The 23623-nt window shown below is 52.1% G+C and overlaps 1 protein-coding gene and 1 non-coding gene across 2 annotated transcripts in view; one reads left to right on the top strand and one right to left on the bottom strand.

Annotated features, from left to right (window-relative positions):
• Window positions 1-15: 15 nt before the first annotated feature.
• Window positions 16-23623, bottom strand: part of LOC122389109 (dynein axonemal heavy chain 5-like) — an 85701-nt gene continuing 62093 nt past the window's right edge. The window contains exons 65-87 of the mRNA XM_043380802.1: window positions 19144-19359; window positions 18634-18899; window positions 18088-18277; window positions 17492-17626; window positions 16978-17133; window positions 14798-14954; window positions 14422-14552; window positions 12709-12826; window positions 12334-12469; window positions 11941-12131; window positions 11281-11402; window positions 10848-11016; window positions 10406-10558; window positions 9311-9438; window positions 7979-8077; window positions 6683-6955; window positions 5454-5716; window positions 4419-4575; window positions 4084-4164; window positions 2822-2953; window positions 2176-2328; window positions 1798-1980; window positions 16-1306 (exon numbers count right to left, since the gene is read on the bottom strand). Coding sequence (XP_043236737.1) covers window positions 1103-1306; window positions 1798-1980; window positions 2176-2328; window positions 2822-2953; window positions 4084-4164; window positions 4419-4575; window positions 5454-5716; window positions 6683-6955; window positions 7979-8077; window positions 9311-9438; window positions 10406-10558; window positions 10848-11016; window positions 11281-11402; window positions 11941-12131; window positions 12334-12469; window positions 12709-12826; window positions 14422-14552; window positions 14798-14954; window positions 16978-17133; window positions 17492-17626; window positions 18088-18277; window positions 18634-18899; window positions 19144-19359 — 3813 coding nt within the window. The 3' untranslated portion in view covers window positions 16-1102. The remainder of the gene's footprint in view (window positions 1307-1797; window positions 1981-2175; window positions 2329-2821; window positions 2954-4083; window positions 4165-4418; window positions 4576-5453; window positions 5717-6682; window positions 6956-7978; window positions 8078-9310; window positions 9439-10405; window positions 10559-10847; window positions 11017-11280; window positions 11403-11940; window positions 12132-12333; window positions 12470-12708; window positions 12827-14421; window positions 14553-14797; window positions 14955-16977; window positions 17134-17491; window positions 17627-18087; window positions 18278-18633; window positions 18900-19143; window positions 19360-23623) is intronic.
• On the top strand, window positions 8526-8614 carry Trnai-uau. Its single transcript is given in 2 exon segments — window positions 8526-8563; window positions 8579-8614. It is a non-coding gene; the product is annotated as a tRNA-Ile (tRNA).

The raw sequence follows: 23623 nt of genomic DNA, 5'->3' as shown, positions 1-23623 counted from the left end.
AAAAAGTAGCCGCGAGAACGAGCCAGAGACACAGCCGAACAATACGACATTACAAATGTTACGTCAACTAGGTGACAACATAAGACCACACGCAATACACAACACGCAAAGCGCGTGACATAAGCTCTCAGCTGTGACTAGGAAATCACCAACAATACTCTAAAATCACCATCCTCACTGAAAATAATACGAAAGCATATGTGATGTAAATACGTGGCACGGCGGCACTGCGTAACACAGCGCGAATACAAGGACACCTAGTTAGTTACCACTACATGCGGTATATGCGAGCACTCGCTTTATGTGCACATGTAATTTGTTGGTAACATTCACTCGGTATGTCATTACTCATTTCTATTCTTCACTAGACGAATAGTTATTTTGCGTTCAAGAGAGCGCAAATATAATATATTCCGAACGGCTAAAATAAACTAAAATAAACCGTCTGCCTATTTCTATATCTATTACCTCTTATTATATGGATTTAACACGTGGCGAGGATCACAAACACACACGCCCACCGTTCACGTGACAGCAGCAGCTATCGACTATCGGCGCAGCTCGAGGAAGTGTCAGCTGATAGGGACCACGGAACAGCTCCCCAAAATCCCTCTCTACATCCGGATCAGTTTCACGGACATCCTTGGACGGAGAACACTCCAGAAACTACTCGAACGAGGCCCTGCTGCACCGATGATCCGAATATCGTACCGTGATCGTACCCAGCCACTGGGCCAACCCAAACTTTGAAGGGCTGACGTTCCGAGAACTCCTTTTAAGTAAGCTCACAGATGTCTCGACGTTGCACACCGACTAGAACGTTCTGGATTTATGTGGATCACGTACTGCTGAGAATTGACCTCTTGTGATAAACTAATAATATGCCCCGATAAGACAAGCTACTGTTTGTCAGATATTCAGATACATGTTGTCTTGTTAACTATATTTTTTCCGTACATCACTTCAAGATATCACTACTGTCAACGCCGCAACTCCCATAAGACTAGTTCGACAAGCTCGAAAAGTCTGTCTATGCTTCACCGTACCCAACGACTGTATTGCACTGCGACCCTAACATATTTACAGTTCTCCCTCTGCCGTTTTATTTGATGTCACAGAGTAGCGCCACGCCGCGCAGTGTCCAGTGGGTGGCGCTCAGCTCGGTCTCAAAGTCGATACTGCCGATGTAGGTGCGGTCGGTTCGGCATGGTTTGCGGTAGACGGGGCACTCGTACAGCCGCGGGTCCTTACCGCCCGTGGATGAAATGGCGTATATGTAAACGGTGGGCATCGGCTCGTAGAGCACCTGTGCGGAAGGGAAGGAGGGAAGACTGTAATTTCTCGGTGACAGCGAGACGGGGGAATTGTTGTGTGTGTGTGGGGGAGGGGGGGGGATGCACCTGGCGGTAGTGAGTGGTGAGGACCACTAAAAAAAAGAAGCAAAAGATAATATTAACTCTAGTTGGTGAAAAGTTAAACGTTTCCCCATTTTGGGGTATGACATTGTACAATGATGCTTTGTTTGAAGACGCATTCTTCCATGAAATGCATTGGAGCTGAATCACCGATATGGCTTTAAACTCACGCCACAGCTAAGTGCGGCTCAGGCACGTTATATGGCACTTGACGGCATAGCCAGGCTATCAAAACAAGTATAAACCTGATACAGGACTCGCAAGTGCCGGCTCCAACAGCTATCAAAACATAGCCGACGGTCTCAATCGTTCCACGAAATACGTTTTAGGCTGGGACCACGGACAAGTGTACGAGAAGTCCAAGCACGCCACTCTTACCCACCTTCGGCTTAGACTCGACCAGTTTGCCAGTTTTGCGGTCGAACGCGGCTCCCTCGAGGAACAGGCCGTACACGTAGACACCCTCGGGCGGAGGCTCGTCGATCTCCTCGTAGGTGAAGCTGGTCACGGTGTTCTGCATTACCACGGAGTCGAGGGCCCAGCCGCGGTGGGCGCGCGTGATCTCCTGGGGAGGTCACATGGGGTTACAGGAGTCGGCTGCGAGCCAGGGGAGAAGGTCTGGGAGACATTGAAACGCGAATGGATCGCACGTAGAATGTGCAAGAAAGAAAGAAAGCTTGGTAGTTACCCGTTTGGAGGAGCATACCAATTGGTGCCTACTAGATAGATAGCATTCAAAGTTTCTCGTGGCAGAGCCCACCTGTCTCATGGCGGTGAGGAATCCCTGCGGGTTGAAGAAGCCCGTCATCCAGAAGGCCTTGGGCCGGCCGCTGAACAGCCACACCTTGAGCTGGCTGTCGCGCTCCAGCAGCTCCGTGAACCAGAAACCCAGCGTGCTCGAGTCCCAAGAGATCTGGGGCCGAGGAGGTTAGTCTGAACACACACAACGACACAAAGCTATTACGCAAATAAGCACACATGCAGACACAATATGCAGTGCAGATACGAGATTAAGGCATCTTTACTTATGACACATAAGCACACGAAGCGAGTGCCAAGCCACGGTTGCCGAGACAGAGTCGTCCTTGACGAATCTCGACAATCACTATGGGAACTGAGCTGCTAAGACCATTCGGGTTACAGTCCCCGGACAACAGAGATTCCCACAGAGGCCGGACGAGGCGGCTCAATTCCCATGGACTCTCACACAAACCATTTTATAACGCTGCAGAAGCTGCAACTACTACGGCCTGGCGCAGCAGACCCAAAGGTCCCGCAGCTTTGCACGAGTCGCGTTATTTCCCATCCTGCCACCGAACTGACATGAGTAACAGCCGACAGCACTACCCATCATACCCCAGCCTCACGATGGCGGGGGGGGGGGGTTCCCGTCGCTGTTGTCTCACCTTATGCCACTTTGAGGGTACGCGGGCGTCATACATGGCGTCCAGCGCCTCCCGCAGCGACTGTGACATGATGATGGTGCCCTCGATGGCCAGCCGCAGGTCACACACCGTTTGGCGAACGGCCGTAATCACCTGAGGGGACAGTGGGGAGGGGAGGGGGGTCGCAGGTCACACACCGTCTGACGAACGGCCGTAATCACCTGGTGGTGACGGAAGGTTTTGGAGACTTTAGGGGCTTCGCCAGGAGGGGAGAGAAGATCACCAAATACCGGTACTTCTCAGCGCTCTCGTGTATCTACTGCCCTAAGCGGTCTGCATACACTTTACATCCGCTCTTACTATTTGATAGACCATTTTCCGAAGACAGTGAATATGCAACGATGTCGTAAAATGGCCCCAAATACACGCACAACGGAAGATCAACGTAGCTGGATTAGTTACATAAATGTTACCACACCAAGAACAACGTCTGGGGCATACAAAGACTAGCACTGACTTATCAGACCACATACCGAGATAGCTTATCGGCCTGCCATTTTCGAGTCGTGCGCATAGCAGGACAATGTTAGCATTGTTCCGATAAAATCTGCCCATTGGCGTTTAGTCGCGCGATACCAGTGGCAGCCAATGATAGATTCCTCTGCGAGGGTGGAGCTCCACTTGTGTGGAGTGTTTATGACATACATCAGTCGGTAATGCAGAGGGGCATTGCCTCCTCTGCGGGCAGGGCAGATTAGATCAACTTTACGCCACGTGTGACTAAAAAGAGCGCTGTAGACTTTGGTCTGCTAACAGCAATGTCATGTATTTACTCGTTATCATGCACTGTCATGTTCGAAAAAGGTTGGTTAACTGTCCGGCTGATGTTTTTAGTTGTAGCGGGGCGGAAGAGAAACCAGTCATTGGTCGCGTAAACAAGTGATCAAGCACACGCAGGGCGTTACAACAAATCTATTTAACGTCTGGCTGAACCTTTGAAATTGATTAATAGCCTACGAAATCTACGAAGAGTGATGCGTCGTTTGGATACAATTATATGTACAACATACCTAGCCAGCTAGTTACAAAAAGAAAACATACTGCAAAGAGAAGAAAGTAGCTATGTGCCGTAGCCCAGAATACCCCAAACAAACAAGCCATCAATATGTACGGCTTACTCTTGTGCAATCGTCTCAGCAAAGAGCATTGTTTATACGACGACGGACACGGCGAACAGCATATATTCTCACACCCACCCACATCGTGCTATCGGTCGCACTTACCTGCTGTATGCGGTCGATTTCCTGCCGAAGGAAAATCGTCATGGGCAGCAGGGCCCCGAGGGCCTGCAGTCGCTCCCGAACCTGGGAAAGTACGACAGATCACCGATTAACTATCCGCACGGCAGTTCTCCGTGTGTCGTGAGACGGGGCAGAGCCATCCGTCCAGTGACGGAATGCAGTGTAAACAACAAAACGGAAATAGCACCAGAGAACATCAACAACTGCGAGGAATACCACTGACATCATGTCAATGATCAGTTTCCCTCAGATATGCCACAACTCCACACTCTCACCACCCTGCCCTTCAGTTATCCCTTCCTCAGGTCCAGCCTCACCTCAAAGCCGACGTAGTCCGACGGCAGCTTGGCCAGCATGTCCTGGCAGAGCCGGTTGACGACCGCCTCTCTGGTCTCGCCGCCCATGCTGCTGCCCTCCTTCGGCTGAATGCTCAGGATCGTGTCCAGGATTCCCTTGGCCGTGTTAATCTGGTACCTGTGTGAATGGGGCAAAGCACAGATGGGATAAAACGGGGCCTGGTGAGATTTGAACGTAAACAATCTTAGTAAGGTAAGCGGCAGCTTGACTAAAAACGCATGCTCGACAATCGACATCATCCACAAATTAAACGCCGTCTTGTTCAAATAGTCACCAAACTTTAAAACAGAGCGGCAACGATATGTTTACACGTGGAGGTGATACGATGCACACTGCACAGAAACACGTCATGCATAAACGGTGCAGATGAGTGCCCATGGTAGTGCAGCAAGCTCAGCAATACAAACGAAATATTTGCCATGCAGGGAGAGATAAAATTCAACATGGTTTCGTTGGCCGCCATTCAGCCGGGCCAGAATTGTTTTGTCAATAGCTGTTGCAAGTGTTCAAAAGTCATTGTTCACAACTCGGGCTCTCTCCGGTTTCTTCTTTATCGGTACACGACTGTCGACATAAGAGTATTCTACATGCGCCGGGCCTTAGTTTCCGTCGAGCTGTGCGATATTCAACTCTGCTGTGCAGCGGAGTGATTGTGCTTTATGATATCGCATTTTCTCATCCGCGTTGTGCAACAAAGCTGCCTCACCCTGAACGCTGCACTATATTGATGCTGTGCCGTGCTTCCTCACAGAACTGCAGTAAATACACTCTGTGCTACTGGAGTCCCGAATCGTGCGTTTTTTTGTGTGCAAGTGAATCCAACGTGTTCGTGCACCGACTGAACGCTCCATTCCATGAGCCCACTTAGTGCGCTCTCTTAGGAGCAGCTCCGACGCGTTCCGTGCAATAGCAGGGTGCCCCATTCTGTGCAGTCTCTCCGTGCGGTGCAGAAACAGCTCCGACCCCTCCGTGCACCCCCTCTCTCAGCCACTGACGTAATATCAGCGTTGGCGTGCAGCCCAAACAGCTGCGGCGTGTCGGCGTCCGGCAGACCGGCGATGTACTCGAGGTACTGCGACAGACTGCGACCCGGCGGCACCCGGTACTCCTCGTAAAAGGCAAAGCTGGGCCGCACCAGCCGCTCCGAGAACCAGACGTGTGTGAATGTGACCAGCAGACGCTTGTCGAAGTCGTCGGTGACCCGACCGCCGTACTGGACCTCGCCCAGCATGTAGCAGATGGTGGGCCACGAGACACCCTGAAGGGAGAACAGTACATGGCTGCCGCTGGTATACAGTAGTTATAGAGAATAGAGATAGACAGAGTAGTAGATAGACAAGGAGTAAAGATAGTAGTAGATGATAGACTTTGATAAAACCTGGGGGGGGGGGGGGATGTTCACATTGTTTAGGCTGCAGCTGGTGACTACTGACCACACGCTTCCTCAAGCTCACGTAGAGCTTGAGAGAAGCTCACCTTCACAACTGCAATGCACGAGCTGTGAGCGTCTGCCAATCATAGGCCAAGGCCGAACGTCTCATCCGGCAGGGAAAATGTGCTGTGATTCCAGGAGCCACCAGGATGTTACCGTCTACGTAAGATGACCAATAGGCCGGGAGGAAAGACAGCAGCCAGTTATGTTGATGGGTCGGGATCAGGATGTAACATCATGTCATCTGTGCCTACAAAACAAGATGGTAGCATAAAAATTAAACTGAACACTTCTGTACAAACCTACAGGTAATGGCGACCAATAGGTCGATTGACCAAGGCATAAATTGGCGCAGGAACCGACTACAACCGGTTTAAGTATGACCCAAGTTGAATGGCATTTGTTTTCATACATCTTGTTTGGTAGAATTCGCCTGTTATATCTCCCCAGACGGGACAATACCAACCACTATTATAATGGCGATTTGAAGGACCATTTCCACTTAAAGCCATCGGGACAAGCCCCATCACATTTTGTCATGTTCAACTTCGCGGAAATACTTTGCAGCATGGTTCTACTTTCCCACGTAAGCAGCTATACGTAGGTTCACCTGAAAGCAACGTCTCGTCATAATCGTCATAAAATAACGAGGTGTGGATGAGTCAGACCTTCAGAAATGACCGCGACAATGCCAGCCGTTCTAGAAGAAGGAGCCCAGCCGGGGCGTCCTGATCTACCTCCCCGCCACCCTCTCACCTTTCTGGGGTCCACGTCTCCCCGCCACCCTCTCACCTTTCTCGGGTCCACATCGTCCAGGTGGTTCTGCAGGAACTGGATGCAGGCGGTGAGGTCGGCCTGGTTGAACTCGTACGGCACGTTCCAGCCGAGCGGGCCGAACTTGCGCCGCTCCTGCAGCACCGTGTGCAGGAAGCAGACGCCGTACAGCAGGCCCGACCACTGCGGCGCCGCCGTGTACTCCAGCAGGTCCTGCGACATGTCGGCGAACGTGCGCCGCAGGCTGGCGCGCACGCCCTGCGGCGGCTCGTTGGTGAACTTGATCGACATCTGTGGCGGAGGGGGTGGAGGTGAAGGCAGAGCTCAGAACTGAACTTCTCGTAGATATGCGCGACAGCGGCTGTTGAAAGGCCTCGGCCACGTCACTGGCCACGTAACGCAAGTGTATACTGCATTATCGTGTGTATAGCCAACATGACGGTAGTTTGGTTTTGTGAGACAAGCAGACAGCATAATTAAATATTGTAGCATATATTGTGATATTTGGGCTAGCGCTTATATCGGCATCGTGGTTGCTATCCTTTTGTGGTAGAGCCAGTGATTAATATTGAAATATCTATCCCGTCAAAAAAAAAAAAAAAACACACACACAAATCGGTAAAATTCGATGGTCTATAAGTCTACGAGACGCGACCATCAAACTTCAATCATACGGATATTCATCGATAGGCGAAGCAATCAAGTTCTGTACACAAAAACGCCGAAGCATATGACAAAACCTCGATCGATCAGCGACGAAGAACTACGCCTATGATCTCTGGTGGCCATTTGAAGCTGCCACCGTCTGCCAAACTGTGTCCTTGCGTGAGTGAGCCGTTATCAGGCGTCCGTCGCACGCAGCGGGCGCACGCACACGATACACGTGTCCCAGGGGATAGGATGGGGTGAGGTGACACAACACGCGACTGTCCCCCACTGTGAGCTGACTAGGGAGGGAACGATGAGGGGGCTGGGGGCAAACACGCACATCAGGAGTTGACGGAAGGCAACGCCCGGCGTGTCCCGGTGAGATTATCTCTCCCGTCGCCTGCGTATGGATAAGAAAGGGTCGTAAGACATGTAGTGGACTGATCCGAGTGTGAGTGATATGGTTGATGTTGACCTGTGTTGCCAACACAGTGTTGGACTGATGTGACATTGACTGATCTGCAGCAGACTGATAGGGAAGTGGGCGTGGTACTCTGTGACCTATCAGACTGATGTGACTGTTGACTGACCTGCAGCAGACTGATGGGAAAGTGGGCGTGGTACTCTGTGACCTGTCAGACTGATGTGACTGCTCTGTTGACTGACCTGCAGCAGACTGATGGGGAAGTGGGCGTGGTACTCTGTGGTGATCCAGAGCCGGAACTGGGCGTGCACCGGCTCCGTCTCTTGTACCAGCTCCATTACCTGTCCGACAGATAGGAGTGTAGTGAGTAATCTGGGACAGAAAGGGACACTCATCACACGCCGGGGAGGAGGGGAAAACACCAGCGGCGTAGCCGCGCTGTAAGGCATCTTCAACTTTGGAGCTTTAGTGATGTATGTATGCCTCACTTTCCAGCAATTTCAATTGCTGTACTTACTGTTCAAATTTATTTATTCGTCCCAATTTAAATGGATTATTTTTAATAATTACTCGACGACTGCTCCCATCGTCCAATATTTCTGTTGCGTGACGCCACTATATGTACCTCGCTACCCGCCGCTTGTGACGGCGGATCAACTTGTAAGCTAGCTCCACCCATGTTTCAGCACAACACCCGACCGCGTTTGAAATCCAGCCTATCGATTAACTCTGACCAGAGAACATCAAGCAACAGGCCGGCGAGACAAGCCTTCGAAAGAGCATCGGCCGGCTCCAGTGGCGCAATCGGTTAGCGCACGGTACTTATACGGCAGTGCTGAGTCATGCCGGGGTTGCGAGTTCGAGCCTCGCCTGGAGCATGGGTTTTGAACAGCCGGTATGTGTGGCTGACGCATGCAACAAATAAACAAACCTACACTAAACAATGCCCTGATGCCAAACGCTTACCGTCCAGTCGGCCCCATACCGACAATGCATAGGTTGGCTGTCGGCTGTCAGCCCCGTTCTTCACCCCTGTAATGCATTTTAACATTCTAGGTGTCCACCCCCATCGGTGGCGTGATATGCTCGTGAGGATTCCACAATTTTCTGCCCATATATAGGCTCTATAGTTGTCGATCTTCAAGTGCTAACATATTCGGCCGTGAGCCGCGATTTCCGCTCCTAGGTGGCAGCACCGTCTAGCGCCTGTAGATAGGCTGTGCCGCAAGGCACGGAGTGCGCTCTAAATGGCAAAACGCTATCACCAACCGAGTGAGTAGCCGTGGCTGGACGGCGGGTGTGCTAGAATTTTCAGCCTACCTGATGTCAAGGATGAGGAAAGGGGAATACTGAGAGAAGCTGACATCGATGAAACCAAAAAGTCGGTAATTAAGCGCATACCAGCAGAGGAAACCCAGCCAACACTAATTACAAATAAGAACAGCATATGGGCTCGAACACGGTTTCTGACACTGTCAAAATAATACACAGGCACATCATTTCAGCATCACTAGCCACTACGTCATTTCATCAACATCACTATCGACGACCTCGATACCACCCGAGCCGGTTACCTCGTCACAGAAGTGCAGCGAGAGGTGGCAGTTCTGGAGCAGCACCCAAGCGCCCGTTTCCATGGAAACACTGATCAGCTGCCGTGCGTGACCCTCTTGACCTTGACCCATCGAGATCGACTCGATACCTGTCCAGCGGGGCACGGGTTATCATACACTGAGCAATACACGGTCTTGGATTATGTATAATTACATGTAGGTACACAATACACAGAGTGCAGTAAGTATAGAAGGCCAGTCTGGCGAAACGACTGATAGGTAAATGCGCATGAACAAGGTATAAACATCTGTGTATAAACTGCAACCGTAGCAAATCGTTCGGCGTGGCTTGCGGTTCAATTTTACCCACATCATCATAATAACAGTGTACCCGTTACAAACACGTACTTTATTTAGTGATAAGTTGACATTTTAAGTTAAAGGACATCTAGTAGCCGAAACATGTCACAAATGACGGGCACATATACCAACAAAAAGATGACTGAGCTTAACGGTGGAATCTGAAGAAATACAAAACACATCGCTCTACGAAAAATGGACCAGTGGCTAACCTGATCAATATCGAAACACGCTAAGGCTAGACATATGTCGGGCAGCTAAGTGCAACTGGATGAAAAGACTTGAAAAAGAAATCGTCAAGAAAATAAATAACGTGAAGTCTAAAGAACTGCCACCAGCGTCTTACACACTGAAGCTATAGAAACTATCTTTTTCAGGTAGCAGTGCACGACAGAATTAGTCTCACGAGCAGCTGTATCCTGGCAACCCGGCCGACAAACAAGTCCATTTCCGACGACCCTCGGCGACACGGTTACTGATTGACGTCAGGTGCGTCTAATTGCAACGGAGCAGAACAGAGCCTAAGGAGGTCTTATGATGCATGATGTGTGGAGTGGGCTGAGCATATGAGATAATGGTTACATTTCAACGCGGTTACGCTTCACAGCTCCGTAAAGTACTAAAAAAGGTCTGAGTGACACCTGGCAAAAATCGTAGACGTGAATATGCAATTGATAAAAATCAACAAAATCCTATATCGATTGTGGGCGCTACCGTACCACAGCCTCTGCAAGTACGGCGCAGAGGAGCACTGACCTACGCCCTTGGCCTTGGCCAGGTTGAAGATCTGAGACGACGGGTCGGCACCGACAGAGAGGAAGCAGATGAGCGGGGTGCGGGGGTCCGACTCTCCCCACGTGGCGTCCAGGTCCAGTACCACCTCCTGTGAGAAACGGCTGCCCAGAGAGGCTGCCGCCGCCGCGGGTTATGTCAGGTCAGGTCAGGTCAGGTCAGGTCAGGTCAGGGTAACACACGACCGAGGACGGCCGTCTACGGACGATTTACCACTACGCCAGGTGCAGGTAGTGCAGCCGTTCATTATGACTGACAAGTGACAAGACTAGCCAGATTTGTTTAAAAAATTCTACCCTCAAATACAGCATTTCGCAGTGATCGAAGACGCACTGTCGAGTCCTACCCAGTTACAGACTACGCAACATAATTACCGTGCCCTCTTCCCAAGAGCGCACGTGCTCACCTGCGAAGTACGACTTGGCCTGCGATAGGGTGCGGTCCGGGCACCAGGAGCGGATCAGCAGCAGTTTCCGGAACGGATCCAGGCCCTCCGAGTACCCGCTGGGGATCCGCTCAGACTCGGGACGCTGCTTGTCGAACCAGGCGCGCCACTCCTTCTCGTTCTTCACCACCTGAAGGGCGGAGGGCGGAGGGTTTAGGGTGATTCACCGCAGCAAAGCAGACACCGGTCAGCAGAGAACGTCACGGCAACAGCCAGAGGTGCGGAAATAATTGCATGCCATCCAACCCTCCCGAAAGGATTGACACTTAACGCAAAACATATTTACTTCTGCTTATCAAAGTACTCGTATGTGAATGTTCAATTTAGTTAGAAAGACAGACACACAATAATACACGCAATATAAATGGTTCGACGGCTTTGACAGGTCACCGACCTGCTGTAGGAGGTCCTCAAAAGGACTGAGTTTGGACAGTTCCACCAGATTGAGCCAGGTGATGTCCAGAATCCAGCGGCAAGGCTTGGGCTGCACCGTCTTCAGGTCAAGCGATGCTCCGCCTGAATGGCGCGGGAGACGTGGGTTACGGTAGACGCAAGTTACTTACTTACGCACAGGCTAAGAAGTGGACGAGGCGCCAATAGAATTAAGTACGACTGTACGTGCATGAACGATTGTAGGTAAGGAGAATTACCAATGGGGACAGCAAAAGTGTTGGTCAATATTTCCTATAAAAGAAAAACATTTCTCTCTACTTATTCCAGATTAGTCCTTGTCATTCGATATCATTGTTCAATGTTCAGCCTAAAACTACTTTATCGAGGCCTCGTAAACGTCCACTATATCAGTCGCCAACGCAGCAGCAAAGCTACGAATTATCGTTACCATAATCACTCTCGCCACGATTAATGCCCTCTAGTTGCTAGCTGTCAGTCACATTTGCTGAATGTCATGACCTAAGGGATTAACTCAGCCACCTTTGGTAGTCTTTGACCGGGAGGCTCGGCTCGGTCACCTTTGATAGAGGTAATAAATCGTATGTGTAGCTGAGTCACCTATGATGAATGTCATGAACTTAAGGATTTGCTAGGACGTCACCTTTGATGAAGGTCATGAACTGGGCGTGGGTGATCTTGCCGGCCTGCATGTCCACTTTGATGGCTAGCAGCAGCGTGAAGAGCGTCTTGTGCTGCTTGTACAGACCGCGGGAGCCGTAGCGCCACAACTCGTGGGTCAGGTAGTCGATGATATTCTGGATACGCTCCGTCGTGTTATCGCCCTTCTCCGCTCTGAAGGGAATGATGTAGATTTTGATAAGGTTTGGAAGGAGCTCTCATTTTTTTTAGCAGCGTAACAGCAAAAAAAGTGTTGCAGACTTTGCAAGATGTTAAAATCACTATCTCAGTAAAGCCAACGAAATGTCAACAGATCGAACAGCAAACCCTGTTTCGGCCCGTTCGGCAATTCATTACCAGTCTGCGGCGAACTCACTTCTGCATGGACTGGTCGAAGAGTCCGAGGAACTGCTTCAGCGACGTCTGGTACATGACGTTCACCTCGCTCATGTCCGTGATGAGGAAGTAGAGGATCGATCCCCTGGCGGCCACCGGACGAAACTCGTCCCGAGCTGCGGACACACACAAACTGGTCAAACAATCGGATAAAACATAGGACAAAGAATACCATCGTTTTCAAGACAATCATTCACCATTTAAAGATGACGGGTCGTTTAGTTTAGATCACATCAGTATGGACGTGAAATATAACCCTGAAATAGTCTTATTTGACTGAATAGGTACAATCCAGCAAGCCAAAGATAACGAAGCCGTCATTAGCATCTTATTTATCGTTCACCACCCTGCTCACCTTTATTGATTTTCTTCTCCATCTCTGCTGCGATCTGCAGTTTCTCGTGAACCTCCTGTGCGGTGGTTTTGGTGTACTGCAGCACCTGAATCAGGTCCTCGTCGTCCACTAGGGACACCTGCCGGCGGAAGTGAGGAGTTAGTCCGGAGCTCGGCTACAGGGTGTATCAGGGCAGGGGGCTGACCTGCACCACAGCGTCATCTGGCCACAACCCAGGTCGGGGAGTCAGTGCCGCCAGATGTCCCTACCGCAGGCCGGGGCTCGAGCTCGTTCCATTAGGACGTGCACACTGTGCACTTGCAGTGTGCACCGGAGGGACAGGCTACCCAGCCGGGTGACCATTTCAGGTAGTCCTGACCGCCTGGTCGGTTGCCTGGTTCGGGAGGCCGTGAGCCCAAAACGGGAAGGTGTTGTCGAATAAGGGGATCCATTGGCCCTGAATGAGTGAGTGAATTCACCCTTGTGGCACTGGCAGACACGGCTCTATCGGTATTGTCACAATTCTACCCAGTGCCCTGACATTGGGAGCACCACCAGCATGTACAATTAGGATCGACTAGCCATCGAACGGCGCCACGCGATCATTTCCACTGCTGGAATCAGACAAGTACCGAGGCTCCAGCCCAAAGCGTGTCTGTGTTGACACCATGACTGACTGAGCATCGATTGCTAGCCTCAGCCATCGAAATCACATCGACCAGCAGCGGGATTGGCCCAATCGGAGCGATTCACCAACGTTCAAATAAGCGAGCTTCATAGAAGTGGACGTCGGCTCGCCTACTCCAGAAACAATACTGATGCGTTTGGATGCGAACAAAATAAAGTTGCCCTCTCACCACAAAAAAGCAAGCAAACAAAGGCATCTAAAATTATTATCACTGTGACAGCGCCTATAAACAAGAAGTGTCAACCCATACAGTGACTACATAGTTTCATGTAACTAGCATAAAGCATAGTCAGTATGCTGTCGCACGCAATGAAAATAACATCCAACTACGCTAATAAAATTCACAACAGTCAATTGTGCCACAGATGTTTTTTTTTTGTTAAAACATCGTCATCTGTTCTGTTCCACAAATCGTACTTAATCATCAGTTCATAATACGCCAAACAAGATAGGAGACGGCTCACGATGACTTGTCTCGAGGCTAGACCGGCCTCAGCGAGGGCCGTCTAACCATTCCGAGGATCACCACGCGCACACCTGACCTGACCGGCGTGACCGCCCTAATTGTGCCAGCACAGCGTGACAACGCCTAACGGCCACCCCTGGTACGCCATGCGCGTACACACCGGATAGTTGATAGCATCCGTGTGCCTACACCGGCGCTCCGCCGCGCGCGACCAGCCCGCATGACTAGGCAGAACGGCCGACCACAGCGGAAATGTGGCGTGACGCACCGACGAACTGTGCACGCGCTCAGGTGACCGGGGACGGGTGTGTATCGTACAGAAGGTTCTCGACCGACCATTATTGGTGAGAGAAGCTTCAGGAGAGGAATGCTGAGTGCTAGTCTGGTCGGCTGGGAGTCCATGTCAGCGGTGATGTATGCTCTGATGGACGCAGCTCATTGGTGTTGGGCGTGCTGGTGCGCCGGCACTCAGTCTCATCACGTGGCTACCAGTCTCCCCCACCCCACCAGTCTCCCCCACCCGTTCCGTCTCAGCTGACCTCTGTGACGTCTGTGACCGGACCGGGCGGCCGTGACCCACCTGCGTGGACGTCAGCCGGTACAGCAGGTCGTCCTCCAGCGCCTTGGTCTTGCGCTTATTCTCCATGACTGCCTCAATGAGCGCCACGCGGTCCGACTCGAGCTCCACCTTCTCTGTCCGGATCACACGACCTGGCGAATAGGGGCGGGCGGAACGGTCAGCGGCGCACACTGGGATAACCGCGGACCAAAACCGCGGAACGGACAATCGAGAAATTCCCGAAGACGGCAATGACACCTGCGTTACCTTGGCCCAGCTCATGCGGGGTATATTCAAGAGACCCATCCTATTTTTACATTCAGTCCCATTCCCCAATCTCCCCCATTCCCAGCGTTCCCCACCCCAGCCCTCTCCCACCCCCGTCCCGCTCTCCTACCGAGCAGCTGGTCCTCCAGTCCCAGCACAGTGACGGTGAAGTCGATGATGGCCGTCTTGGCGGCCACCTCCGGGCTGTACGCTGGGTTCGCCAGCTTCGTCGTGATGTACAGCGTGAAACCCGGCATGACGTCACATTCCTTGTCGCCAACCAGCACCTGGATACAGCGCCAGTGACGTCATACATGACACGACCAATCAATGATCGGGGAGTGTGCACTGGTCGTTTGCGGGTTATAATGTCTCGTTTCACCAGTGAGCTTTATAGCTGACAGGAAGCGCACAACCTCATTTGAGGTAATTATCGCTCGTCAGTTAATGATAATTAGACGCCGCTAAAACACTGTGATTTGCACGGTGTAACAGCGAACATATTCCTACACAGTGCGTTTCGCTTGAGTTATGACGCTTTCATCGATAATTTTTCAGGACATGAGGCCATTGACATAAAAGTGATCGAAACTTTGGAGGAATGATGGCTTCTAGGATAAGGGTTCCAATAAAGAAGGTGCATTTCAAGGTCTCGACTTCAAGTTCTCATAAACAAACAATTTTAAAAAGACTGATCGCGAAAGAACGTGTAAAACGCGCAGCCGAATCCAAACATAAACTATTCCTGTAACGTAAAAAAATGGATGGCCTGCAGTACCAATGCTGGATGATGATAAATGCTTCCAATGATGACATACTTGTGATTATATTTTCACATTGGTAACTGGGTTCGGCTATCAGTACTTACATCCAATACCCACATGGCTAGGTAAAAACCAGTAAATGTATGAAGACAGGATCGATGTGTTGGTGTAGCAAGGGATGAAGGTCATGCGGAGTGCATTTATCTGTACATTCATTGATTTTTATTTATCGCGAAAAATCGCACGCTGGATAGATTCAGTACCGAGACCAATAGAGCTTGATAAAGTAAGAGAGCAGAGCTTTTTAAAAACGATAAATAAAGAATGCAAATCCATTCCGTATATGCAAATGCATTCAATCCAAATCCGTCAAATTCTGTAAAGCCTTATGCAAAGGCTAGATATCTTGTATCAACTTGAATATATCACGATCTTTTCCCTCTTCACTGTAAGGGTTAGAAAATGATTAAATATGCCGTAACTGTTAGTGAAGTGAGTATTTCCTGAAAATCTTTTTCACAAACGTCACATCTACTGTTGGTACAGCCCTCTGCAGACTGCGTGGTAGGTATTCTTTTTTCGACAAAACCGAGAATAACTCAAAGACAAAGTTATCGGTCGGTCGGATCTCATTGCATAAAGATGCGCCATGCTCCACTCCCTCGATTGGTTCTATCACTGAACGAATTATACAACTAGTGTAGCAACAAAATGCAAAAGTTTGTTTTGGGGGCAGATATAAACTTTCTTGTATTGTTGCCAAACCAGCTGGAAAATGTATACCAAAATAAGCCCAATCTAAGGTGCGGAGTCTCGCACGTCTTGCTGTTACGTTTTCCGAGTGGCCAATAGCATTGTATTCGCGTTATTCCCGGTTTTGTCGAAAAAAGAATACCTACCACGCAGTTTGCAGAGGGCTGTACAAAGTGACTACATACTAGAAAATGCGAAAAATCATCATCGAATCTCAAATCAGTGAGAAATACTTACATTGTGAATAATGAGCAGAAAGAGAACAACGTGAAAGCGAGCAAAACCGTGAGATGCCGATACAGACAAACCTGGACGTGGCCACCAGCCATTCTCATGTCTACCGTTCCGGTCACATTGGCGCTCTGGAAGCAGGTCTCTCAAGTTACAAGGCTGGCAGGCGAGAGGTTATCCTCACTCAGAAAGGCGCCCTAGTCTTCCTATTCAAAAGAACGCCGGCACAAAAAGGTTTAATTCCAGCCAAGTTATAAAATGATACAGCTGAACTAGTAACTAAAGTTAATAATTTATTGTTTTTTTTGTAACATGCTCCAGTTTGTTTAGCTGCTCTGCATCAGCTGTCTTAGACAGGTGTTAAGGGTTGCCTAGGTAACAGCCAGCCAACAAATACACTTCTACCGTAACATCGATCTGTGAGGGTCTATACAACTAAGCACGACGCACGCTCCGGGTCTAAACGTGACGGACACTTATGTATTAGCAGCCACTGGACAACATCACTTCAACCACTACAACCACCTCTCACACTACCTCAGTCACACTACCGCTCCATTACCTTGAGGGTGGATCCGGACTTGATGAAGTTCTTCTCCAGCAGGTTGTCCAGCACGGGGTCGAGCTCCTCTCCCACATCCTCAATCAGTAGCGGCCGGCCCAGCGACAGGCTGTCCTCCAGATGGGCGCGGAAGTATTTGTGGTTGAGGGACGTGATCTGTGCCGAAAGGGAGAGGGGTGAGTGAGGGAGAGTCGTGGGAGAGTGGAGAGAGTGTAGAAGGTAGAGAATGTATGGAGAAGCGGGGTCTCAGGGTGTCGTGATAGGATGGGAGTGTTTAATTTGCATCGATTGCAGTGCCACTGTCAGCGGAAAGCAAGCAATCTTTCTCTCCCTCTCTCTTCTCTCTCTCTCTCTCTCTCTCTCTCTCTCTCTCTCTCTCTCTCTCTCTCTCTCTCTCTCTCTCTCTCTCTCTCTCTCTCTCGCTCTCTCTCTCTCTCTCTCTCTCTCTCTCTCTCTCTCTCTCTCTCTCTCTCTCTCTCTCTCTCTCTCTCTCTCTCTCTCTCTCGCCCCATACCTGCAGTTCGTTGGCGGCCTCCCTGTTTTTGATCCAGGCCTTGCCCTGTCCCTGCGGGTCGATCATCAGTGGGTAGCAGCTGGCCTGGGTGGCCACAATGCCGTTCTGAATGGACAGCTCGTCACTGGGCAGACCCTGAAACACGCAGAACGTTAGTGACCGCGTGACCGCTGACGGGACACAGACAGGGTATGGAAGGAAGGAGTGACATTCGTCGTGCGAGACAGTTGGACAGACTATTACTGATGAATGGCAGATACCCTCCTACACGACGAAGACTGCCTGAGGGACATAACTAGGTGGACCTCGCGAAATACAAAAAGTCGAGACTTTCGAGAGTCGAGGCCAGTCAATACTAGTCGACACCGGTCAGGACTAATCGACACCGGTCAATGCCTATGGGGACCTGTTGCCGAGACCGTAAGGCTCTGGTTACCGCGTTCCGATACCAAAATAGCTCTGGCTCGGCAGTTCTGTGACGGACGCTCAAAGACCGTTACTGCACACATCATTACAATCACCTCTATATAGCTCAGTTATACTCGTTATATACCCCTCCCATTTTGACGTGAATTACCTCGGCCCTGATCACTGACCTGCAGGCTCCACTCTGCCACCGTAGCGTTATCACACAGCATGGAGATGATGTTGAGGTTCTCAGTCAGCGGTATGGCGCGAGATTGCAGAATTTGGCGCCAGCTGGCCTGCAGAGAGCAGCGGAACTCCTGGTTGAACGGACCGGCGTACGACAGGAACGCTACTGCCATCAGAGCGTCGCCCACCAGCCTGGGGGAGCAGGCAAGAGATGAAGCGCGAAGGATGCAATTAAAGTTGGTAACGACGCAGCAGAACATGGGACTACAAAATCGGCAGTCAGTTTTGCTGTCATTTTTCATATGTTGTCAATAAATTTCAATTTGCTACTTCATGTTGGCGAATTTCGAAGGCTAAATGTCGTTACGAGTGGCGCCCAAGTCATTAGCCATGATACCACCACATATCTCTTCACTTTATCCGGGTCGAAACGATTTATCGTAAACGCGACATCGCAGCTACAGAACCTATCAGTCCCACTATAACTGTCCCACCAAACCCTCACAGTCATGAGCCCCGGCCTATAATATAATCTCTCCTCCGCTTACCGTCCGAGCTGCTCCTTGAAGGCCCTGCTCTGCTGGGTCCAGCGCACCTTCTCCCCGCCCAGACCGTTGATCAGCTGACTGGCAGCGTGCATCTTCCTCCTGCACGCGTCGGCCGCCTGCGTGAGGCGCGTCTTCTCGGCCACAGCGCGGTCGTACTGAGCCTTGACGCTGGCCAGCTGAGCCTCCTTGTCAGTCAGCTCGGCCTCGGCGGCACTGAGCTCGTCCTGGGCCGAGGAGAGACGCGCGCCCTGCAGCGCCAGGTTCGCCTGCAGAGAGCGGACGGGGGAAGGTGGTGGTCAGACACCGGGTCTGACTCTCAGTCTCCCTCCACCTCTCTTGTTTTTCTCTCTACATATATCTCTCTTCCCTATATTCTACTCCATACGTCTTCTTCACGGTCCTCTTATTTCCCCGCTTCCTCTTTCCATCTCTCAATCATCAACCCCCTTCCCTCCATCATTCATCCACTCTTCCGTCCAGCTTTCCTCTACCCTTTCTGTGCCAACTCACCTTGAGAGGCAGCACCTCCTTGTTGACGCCGAAGAAGAAGGACATGGCGCGCGTCCAGGAGAGCAGGCCGGACACGTCGCCACAGACGCGGGTAGCCGTGTCCATGTTGTAGTCCTCCATGTCGAAGTAGGGCTCCAGCAGTTCGATCATCTCGTCGTTGATGGTGTCCTTGGGGTAGCTCTGCAGCTGCTGCAGGAATGTGGTGCTCGCCATCATCTGACGGTGGTCCGAGATAGAACAGACGTTAGAACAGACCGTAGAGCAGGCTTTAAGGAAGATGGAATAAGTTTTTTACGAAATTAATTTACCTCGATTATTTGAATGGACAGCCATTGACAGAGCCCAAGTCCACGCTAAGCAAAGCTGGTTGCGTAGACTCCCACCCCTACCGTCCGATCGCGCAATTCCGAGTAACGGGATAATTTGGATGTGATAGTTTAACGTAGTTAACGTGGACTTCACTCGTCATGCTTATAGGGGTCGGACGTGTTTGAAGGGGCTCTAGTATTTTGTCATTTTTTACCGTAACTACTAACTAGATTGTGTCACGAGCTGAAAATAATATAGCGTGGTTAGGAATTTAACGTAGAATGTTTAACTGTAATTTATAAAGTTTAATGTTGTGCAACTTGCCAGATATAAGCGTTTGAAAATGGTAAAATTTTGAACTTAAGTTAAAAAAACATTGTTGTTTGGACTGCTGATCCACGCTTGATTTTTGCCAAAAAGGCTCGTGGATATTAACAACGCGTAACTGCGACTAAAAGCTCCCACGAAATTAAAGCCGGCAATATCGTATTGATATTGCCGTATGGATATATCCATATATGTCGTATGGATATATATGAGCTGATTGCACCGAAGAAATCAACGGGAAGATGCGTTGAATTGCAACTGTATGAAGTTGGCCCATGAGAAGTAATCAAGTTTCTCTTGGGATTGCTATTGTCCGGATGGTGTAGCTTTCTTCGCTCTTCGTTTTGAATATTTGTTCGACATCTTTTACTCCAGTGCAAGATTATGCTCGGCCACTCTTTTCCAAGACTTCATTTAATAACTTGAACTCAAGCGCAATGACCCGGAGATTAACCAGCAAACATGTCACATAGGTACCCTTGCGGCGCATGCAGCCGGGGTGTCGGGAGCGGCTCAGTTCAATGCCACCAATGTAGCCGGTGGTTCCATGGCCGCTGCGCAGTCCTCAACCGGTCGAATTTGCTGCGACTCGCGAAGCTCCACACGGAATGGAGATGCACCACCTGCCAAAATACTCCTGTCGCCAAGCCCTGCGACCCGCAGCGTCCTACCTCCAACGGCGAGAACAGCCCACAGCCGCCTCGCGACGCTTCAACACCAGCCTCCTGGCCGTCACCGACACCGACCAGCCAGCCAGCGCGAGACGCCTCACCACCAGCCTCCTCGCCGTCACCGACACCGACCAGCCAGCCAGCGCGAGACGCCTCACCACCAGCCTCCTCGCCGTCACCGACACCGACCAGCCAGCCAGCGCGAGACGCCTCACCACCAGCCTCCTCGCCGTCACCGACACCGACCAGCCAGCCAGCGCGAGACGCCTCACCACCAGCTTCCTCGCCGTCACTGGTTCCGGTCAGCCAGCCACCTCACGACGCCAGAGACCAGCCGTCCACCCAGAGTCCTGCTGAGTGTGTCGCCTGCTCCATTCGCAGCCGCAGGAAGACAATCATCACCTGCGGCTCCTGTAGGCAACTATGGCATACTTCCTGCGCTAAGGTCCCTGCAAGGAAATCCCATCACCTCCCTGTTTGGCATTGTCCTGCATGCCTCGGCCGCGAGTCAGCCCAGCTCTCTGACGCTTTCAACGGAAGAGAGGTTCCAGACACTGGCGTCGTCGAAGGACTGGCAACTCTAAGGAGAAGCACTAAACTAATCTCGCGAATACCTAAAGGCGTAAGGCCCCTGGTGGCCGATGCCCTATGCAGCGCCTTAGAGGATGCCCTTAAGCTACGCACAATCTGCGCGTGGTGGACCTTCCTGTCTTTCGCGTTCTTCGCGCTACGCACACCAGGAAAAGGCGATAATAATGTCAGTGCCGCAGCGAGCATCAGGCAGCAGCTCTCCAGCCCCAACCAAACCATGACACCAAACCTGCTTCCCGAACCACCAACAAATGACTCAGCACGAGAACATCAAAAGCCTGCCACTGACGCCCTGGCCCGTCGGATCCTCGGGAAATGTGCAGATGGCGACATCCGGGCGGCCCTAAGGCTACTGACCTCAGACGATACAGTTGCCGAGCCTGACGCCGAAGTAATCGCCGAGCTAATGCTGAAACACCCAGCAGCTCCCAAGGACGAGCTTCTGCCGCCACCGCCCGCCCCATCAGACCCAGGGCCGCTCACGGTGACGCCGGAGGAGGTGGAGGCCGCTATCAACTCGATGCCTCCGGGATCATCAGCAGGCCTAGACGGCATCAGGCCGCTACATCTACGCCAGCTTATATCCAGGGAGGCGGCTGAGAGCGGCCGCCGTCTTTTGCACTCTTTGACGGTACTCACCAACCTGGTGCTGGCCGGCGAGGTGCCGGATTGTGCCAGGGACGCCCTTTTCAGCGCCTCACTATGCGCACTCAGGAAGAAGAGCGGCGGATTGCGGCCCATTGCAGTCGGGAGCGTCTACCGACGCCTGCCATCCCGCATCGGAGCACGCTTCGTGGCAGACAGCCTTGGTGCCGAACTCCGTCCTGTCCAGCTCGGGGTAGGAACGCCCCTGGGCTGCGAGGCGGCGGTCCATGCAACGCGCAGTTTCATTGAAGCCAGCCGACAGTCAGCTGCTCCACACGTGCTGGTCAAACTTGACGTGTCAAATGCTTTTAACACGGTGCGGCGCGACGTCTTCTTGACCCGCATTAGGGAGCGATGTCCGGAGGTGTACTACCTAGCCTACCAGGCCTACAGCTCACCCAGCCCACTCATCATCGGAGGGCAGACCATCGCTTCGGCCTGCGGTGTCCAGCAAGGCGACCCGCTCGGACCGGCCGCGTTTGCTATCGCCATTGACTCCTGTGCCAGAGCAGTGTCAGCACCTCTGAACATCTGGTACTTGGACGATGCAACGCTGGCCGGTCCAGCCAGCGCGGTCGCTGCTGACATCGCAACACTTCCAACAGCGCTGGCAGCCGCTGGTCTCTCACTGAACGCGTCCAAGTGTGAGGTGGCCTTCATTGGCGCTGAAGATTCGGACCACCGCCACGCTGCCATCGGCGCCATCTGCTCTGCGCTGCCTGACGTCAAAGAGACTGAGCTCACAAACCTATCTCTGCTTGGCTCTCCCCTGACCGACGGCAGCATAGGAGCAGCAGGAGAGGCAGCCTCTGCTATGGTGCAACGCCTCTGCACCCGGCTGCGCGAGCTAGACAGCCACACTGCGGTGTTTTTCTTGGCGCACCACGTATCGGCACCGCGTCTGACGTACCTGCTGCGCCCCGCACCGGCGTACAAAGCCCCACACGTACTCCAGGCTACTGACGAAATGGTGCGCAGCACACTAGAAGCGGTCTGCAACGTGGCCATAAACCCTGCGGCATGGGAGCAGGCGTCGCTTCCAGTGAAGTTCGGCGGCCTGGGCATCCGGTCAGTCGAGGCACTGGCGCTACCAGCGTACATTGCGTCGGTAAACGCAGCACGCCCCCTCATCCGTTCCATCTGTCCGAGTGTGACTGATGAACTCTCAGACACCTTGGAGACCGCAGTCAGCGCGTTCCTTCATCGCACAGGGGTGGACCGACAGCAGCTGCCGGACGGTGAGCTGGTCAGTAGTCAGCGCGCGTGGGACACCGTCGCCTGTACGGTGGTCCAAAGTCGCCTACTGGTACCAGCCAACCAGATCGACCGAGCTCGGCTCATCGCCGCCGGCCAGCCGCACACAGCGGCCTGGATCCAGGCAGTGCCGGTGCCGAGTCTCGGGCTTCACCTCGACGACGAAACCGTCCGCGTCGCTGTAGCCCTGAGACTCGGCGCCCCGGTTTGCGAGCCGCATCGGTGCCGTCTGTGTGCGCGCCCCGTCACCCCGCTGGGACATCATGGCCTCTCCTGCCAGAAAAGTGCGGGTCGCCACTCGCGTCATGCCCACTTGAACGACGTGGTGCGTCGCGCTCTCTCCGGCGCTGGCTTTCCCGCCATTCTGGAGCCAGTCGGCCTCGACCGGGGCGACGGCAGACGACCGGATGGCATCACCGTCTTCCCCTTCCGCGAGGGCAAGTGTCTGACGTGGGACGCGACCTGCGTCGACACTTTCGCCGACCACATAGCGGTGGAGTCCGCACTGAAACCGGGTGCAGCTGCAAGGCAAGCCGAAGAGCGAAAGCGGCAGCGTTATGCGGACCTAGCCAGGAGGTATAGCTTTGTTCCGGTGGCACTGGAGACAACCGGTGTCTATGGTCCGGCCGCCGCCGCTTTCGTCCAGGACCTGGGGAGACGCCTGGCAACCTGCACGGGTGAGC

Source organism: Amphibalanus amphitrite, unplaced genomic scaffold, assembly GCF_019059575.1.
Source record: "Amphibalanus amphitrite isolate SeventyFive unplaced genomic scaffold, NRLGWU_Aamphi_draft 000344F_arrow, whole genome shotgun sequence".
NCBI lineage: Eukaryota > Metazoa > Arthropoda > Thecostraca > Balanomorpha > Balanidae > Amphibalanus > Amphibalanus amphitrite.
Note: the sequence above shows the minus strand (reverse complement) of the source record. Positions and strands in the feature narration are given on the sequence as shown.